General features: G+C 43.2%; 1 protein-coding gene across 1 annotated transcript in view; it reads right to left on the bottom strand.

Annotated features, from left to right (window-relative positions):
- Positions 1 to 2,222: 2,222 nt before the first annotated feature.
- Positions 2,223 to 6,000, bottom strand: part of LOC145389630 (pre-rRNA-processing protein TSR1 homolog) — a 47,314-nt gene continuing 43,536 nt past the window's right edge. The window contains exons 9-11 of the mRNA XM_080264868.1: positions 3,764 to 3,981; positions 3,411 to 3,526; positions 2,223 to 2,298 (exon numbers count right to left, since the gene is read on the bottom strand). Of these exons, the coding sequence (XP_080120994.1) occupies positions 2,223 to 2,298; positions 3,411 to 3,526; positions 3,764 to 3,981 (410 nt within the window). The remainder of the gene's footprint in view (positions 2,299 to 3,410; positions 3,527 to 3,763; positions 3,982 to 6,000) is intronic.

Here is a 6,000-nt window from a genome sequence, read left to right as displayed (position 1 = left end):
TGACACCCATGAAATCAACATTATTTTTTTGTCAACATCTGATGTCACTACATCTCTTATGCAGCCACTTATCACAAAACACTGCACAAGATGGAGTTACTTCCCACAATCTTGTGGCATGCCACACATGGCCACACTTGCTATGTGTTGACAGTACCACCACCAGCCCTAGATATCTTTTGTTTAACCGCATTTACTCTCAAACTCTTGTTCCCCATTCTGTCTCTCCATTTCTTAACTCTTTCCTCTGTCTCCTTTTCATTCTCTGCAATCAGCACCAAGTCATCAGCATACAATCTCTCCCATGAGTACGTCTCTGAAGTCATGTGATAGAGTCTCAAGCCATCCAGCCATCATCCAATCCTACGTTGCCCCACAAGGAGTGTAGGAGCCCTGGGCTAGGCAAGTTGGTCCTGACATTTAAGATGAGAGCACCATGACAAATAATACAGGGCTTAAGACTGACCCTTGACGGATGCAAACATTCACGGAAAGCTCATCACTCAAATTTCCATTCACTCTCACCTGGGTGCTAGCACCCACATACTTAGTCATAACCACTGTAACCACCCACTTCTCGATACCAAGCTTTCTCATTGCCAACTTCGCCACACCACCTCTCTAGGAACCACGTCAATGGCTTTCTCCAAATGAAGAAAAACAAGGTACTGTACAGCTCCCTCTCCTCTCCTCAATATTTTCCCTGAAGCTGCTGGACAATAAATATGGCATCAGTGGTCTCACTGCCTGGTACAAACTGAAGCTGCATCTCATCAATATTCACTCTTTCCCTAATCATACCTTTTAGGACTCTCTGAATTACCTTCATTATCTGGTCCAAAAGTTTTATCCATCCATCCATCATTCAATCGCATGTCGCCCCATGAGGAGCATAGGAACCTGGGGCTAGGCAAATTGGTCCTGACATCTTACCCGTTAACTGCTCTATACATCCTAAGTTGTTCCGAGTGCAATTGCTCAATACAGCCATGGCTGTGCAGGTGAATTTCGAATCTAGTGCCATGGTGACCAAGGCCGACCCATGCAAGCACGTCTGAGCCTTCAAAACCGAAAAAGAAAACGAAAACCATACATTCCAACAGGGAATCAGACACTTCAATGTTCATCCATGGCTTTACCAAGGTAAATATTGAGCTATATTTCGTTACTATATACTTTGGCATGTGTTTTCTCAATTCCTAACACAAAACTTCGCCTTTGGGAAATTTCATTTTTACCCCTATGTCTGTGCACCACGGACACCTCCAAAAAACTGCCATGAGCAGTTAACGGGTTAAGATGAGAGTGACCAGCCTCACTCATCCCTACGTGGCATTACATGAACAATAAACCCTAACCACCCTTTGGTTATAAACCTACACACATTCAATCTGACTGGGGCACCTTAATTACCCACTAAACCACCAGATGCCATAATTTGGTTATATGATTACCACCCAACGCAGTAAATGGTTTCCTGGCGTACAGGAAACCAATTGGCTTGTCACTCAGTGTAGAGTCACCCAAAGGCAGAAGTAAGAGGAAAGAATGACAGAAGAGGAAGGAAAGAAGATAGAAAATGGCAGACACCCAAAGCAGCACCACACTGACTGAGTGGATGGTATGCCTTTATAATTTCCATTTTCCCCTCACAGACATATACAATCACACTCTCCAGCCAGTCATCTGCAACAACACACTCATTTATGATCATATTTATCAAATCAGCAACTAAACCCACTCCTATCTCTCCCGAGGTCTTCAGCGTTTCACCAGTCATCCCAGACATACCCGCCACCTTCCCCAACTGCATGCTGTGTATTGCCATGCTCACGGTAGCAGCAGCAATCAAAGACCAAGGACCAAACACTGGATCCACTGACTCCAACCCTTCCTTGTTGCAGTCAAACTCCTTCTTCAGCAACCAGTTATAAATACTCTCTCCCGGCATCTTTTTAATATCCTCACTGTCCACCACTACCTGTCCTTCATCATTCTTCACACACTGCCAACCTACGATATCCCTGTTTTCCCTCTTCATCTGATTTGCCACCTTAAATACCATATTCCTCCTTCCAACCCTGATTTGGTTATCCAGTAAAAGTCTCTGAGACTCAGAGTTTGCACTGTACACACCCCCTTTCTGGCCCAATGCTTGGCAGCCAAGTATTCCTCTCTGTTATCATCCCTTTTTCCATTCCTGGAAAAGTCTTCATTTCTCCTTAACTGCGGCTTGTACACCCTCGTCCCACCATCGTGTAACCCTGTATCTTGGTGGGCTCCTTGTCCATCCACACACTGAATCAGAAACTCTCAAGAGACTGTTCTTGAGAGCTCTATACTGCTAATTTACACTTCTGTCTACAGCTCTGTTTGGTCATCACTCATCTCGCTATAGGAGGCATCCCTTACTGTTATGCAGCCGAAGATCCTTTTCTTCACTATGTGCTCCTTTAATACCATGTCACATACCAGTAATTTGTGTTGCTGCACACACTCTTTGCTCCCTATAACTTTACCATCCTTCAATAACCTTCCATTAGCTCTCCTGACCAGAAAATAGCCAGTCTGGCTGCTACTACTGTTCTCAGACTCATAAGCAATCAGTCTACTCTCTTTTCTTAAAATGCATGTTGCACACAATCATGATTATTGCCTCCCAGAATTCCAATATTCTTTCCTCTTCCACATTCCTCGTATCTTATACACATCTCCCATGCACCCTGTCTTATCCTCGAGATGCTCTACCCACATGACCATATAAATCCACATCCACAGTACAACCTAATCATTCCCAGTACCATCAAGAACATGTACCAAATCATCCCAGAATCCACCCTCTTCTTCCTCATCCAAGCCAACCTGTGAAGTGTTTGCTAATTCTACCGTGATCAGGAGCTCTTCAAACAACATTTTCAATGCTATAATCACTCTTAACACATACATAAGCACACTCTACCCACTCCCCTTCTGGAGGCATGCCCACACCACCATATCTGTCCACACCTGCCTCCCAAAGTATCTTACACCTACCATCTTTCCCAAAATTCATCCTTGCTGACTCCCCCTATACCTAACCTCCTATACGCAGCATCAACCTGCCTTCTGTTTAGGGCCTGCACCACTTATCCCTTTCTACCCTTCAAGCTATAAACATTCCAAGATGCCCTTCTGAACTCCTTGGGTGATTTGGTGTCCTCAGGCTTGCTTTTTACAGTGCTTAGTTTCAAGGTCATGTCAGTAGTTAAAGGAGGAGACAGATCACAAGCCCCACCACACACAACCCCAGGTCCAAGCAGAGGATCAGGGATCCATAGCCCACCAGCCATGGCCAGTGGCTGTGACAGTGGCCTCAGGGACCCAGCCAGGACAGCTACAGGAATACCCTACAGGCACCCCTTGACACTAACTGCTCCGTCATTATACTTTCATTGATAAGGTAGCCTCCTGGGTGGCTACTTCCAGGTTTAAGCCCCTCTCTACTGAGCAGAAGCAGCAGCCTAGGAACCACAATGCTCGGTACCCTCTGGCGGGGCCAGATCAGAGCCCTATACCATCCCAGTCTCAAATGTGTGCTGACAAAGCCTGTGCTATGCCTCTCCCCTCAAGTCTGCCACTAGGTAATGGGAACAAAGTTTTCTGGTTGCATGCCCTTGCTGGTGTCAACCGCTGTGATGTAGTAGGGTATGGTGTGTAGTATGGAAAGTGTGTGTAGTGTAGCGTATAATACAGTCAAAGAAAGTTTTTGCAATTAAAAACTCACCAGCACCCCCTCCTTCTCTTCATTCACCATCCGTTTTCTGGTACGGTTGAAGTTTTCAAACTGAAATATCCTGGCATAGTCTTCTGGAAGGTTCTCATCAGGGTTCCATGGGGAAGTGCGGAAGCTCTGGAGGCCACGAAACTTTTGAAGGCGAACCTGAGCCGGAATGGTTTTTGGTGTATCCATTTCATCAGGAAACATGGCATCCTCTCGAGCCACTGTGAATGTAATTGCTCATATTAGCAATGCCCCATGAAAATGAATGTTGTGTCCCAGTTTAGTATGAAGACTATAAATCTCTTGTAAAATATAAGGGCTTTGTCACATCTAATTATTGGCATTTTGCAAACCTAAAAACCTTCTAGCTTTACTATACTCCATTTCACCGAGTTTGGCACCATCTCTGATACCTGAATGCCTGTAGTGTTCATGTAAATCCTCTGTACTAGGTAAACCTCTATGTATTACCTTGAGAACCAATATATAAAGGATATATAAAGGCAATACAAAAAGGTACATCCAGTACGGAGGACCTTTATCAGTGCTACAGGCGTTGACAACATCACTGATGGTGCCAGACTCGGTGAAATGAAGTACAATGTCGTTGTTGATGTAGTAATAACCTGGTAGTGACATATGTATTACTGTTGCTAAAAAGTAATGATCTACCCACAGATTTAGTGCTCTCTAGAAATTAGTACCATTTTAAAAATATTAATTTATGATTCAAATGCACTGGCCTATTGATATCTGTACTGTATTTACCTATTTACCTATTTGTAGTATACAGGAATTGAGCTAAGCTCGTGTTGTCCTGTCTCCATATCTACATTTATCCAATCTAGTTTTAAACACATGAATGTTTTTTGCCTGCACCACCTCCCCGTCTAAGTCATTCCAAATACTTATGCTTCTATTCGGGAAACTGAACCTTTTAAGATTATTAAGACATCTACTTTTCCTCAACTTGAAGTCATGACCTCTTGTTCTTCCATCATCCAACCCAAAAAGATCCTCTCTATCCACCCTTTCCAATTCTCTTACATTTCTAAATATCGTGATCAAGTCACCTCTTTCTTTTCTCTCACGCAGCGTTGGTAACTTCAGTTTTTCCAGTCTCTCCTCGTAAGTGAGTTCCCTTAAACATGGCATCATCCTTGTTGCCATCCGTTGAACCCTCTCTAGTTTACTAATATGCTTCTTCAAATGAGGTGACCATACCACAGCCGCATACTCTAGCCTTGGTCTTATCATGGTCACTATCAACTCCCTCAGCATTTCCTCGTCCACATAATTAAAAGCCACTCTCATATTGGTCAGTAATCCATAAGTTCCTCCAGTGATCTTGTTTATATGTTTTTCTAGTGACAAATCATCCTGAATAGTCACTCCCAAGTTTTTCTCATCTGTTCTCTTACAAATTATCTCACTGCCCATTTTATATGTCCAGTGTGGTCTTTTTTCACTCATTCCCATTTCTAATACATGACAGTTCTTGGCAAGTCTGGCTCCAGCTGTGGAATTTGTCCAAGTCCTCTTGCAGTTTTTTACAACTATCAGTGCCTTTAATATGTTTCATGATTTTAGCATCATCTGCGAACATACTCATGTAACTAATTAAACACTCTGGTAAATCATTTACATAAATCAGAAACATTACTGGGGCTAAGATAGAGCCCTGGGGTACTCCATTAGTTACGTTTCTCCACTGTGAAGCCCTGTCGCTTATAACTGTTCTCATCTGCCTTCCTATCAAATAATCTTCCATCCACTTTAATAGTTTCCCATGCACCCCTCCAAAGGTCTTCAACTTCCACAGCAGTCTCCTATAGGGAACCCTGTCAAATGCTTTTTTGAGGTCAAGATAGACGCAATCTGCCCATCCCTCTCTCTCTTGTATGACATCTATTACCCTGCTGTAGAAACTTAATAGGTTAGTAACACATGATCGTCCTTCCCTAAAACCAAATTGTCTTGGTGCTATCACTTCATTTTCTTCTAAATACTTTATCCATCTTTTTCTAATAATTTTCTGGCAGATTTTACAAACAATACTAGTAAGTGATACAGGTCTGTAACTGAGTGGATCTTTCCTATCTCCTCCCGTGAAGATTGGCACAATACTTGCTCTTTTCCAATCTTTAGGTAACTGTCCATTTTCCAGTGATGTCTTGATGACAAACAGGCCACACTAACTGGTCTGCACATTCCTTCAGGATCCATCCAGACACACCATC

This window comes from Coenobita brevimanus, unplaced genomic scaffold (genome assembly GCF_032717465.1).
Source record: "Coenobita brevimanus isolate Jiangsu-jjx unplaced genomic scaffold, ASM3271746v2 jjx.HiC_scaffold_166, whole genome shotgun sequence".
In the NCBI taxonomy this organism is placed as follows: Eukaryota; Metazoa; Arthropoda; class Malacostraca; order Decapoda; family Coenobitidae; genus Coenobita; species Coenobita brevimanus.
This window is presented reverse-complemented; position numbering and strand designations above follow the sequence as displayed.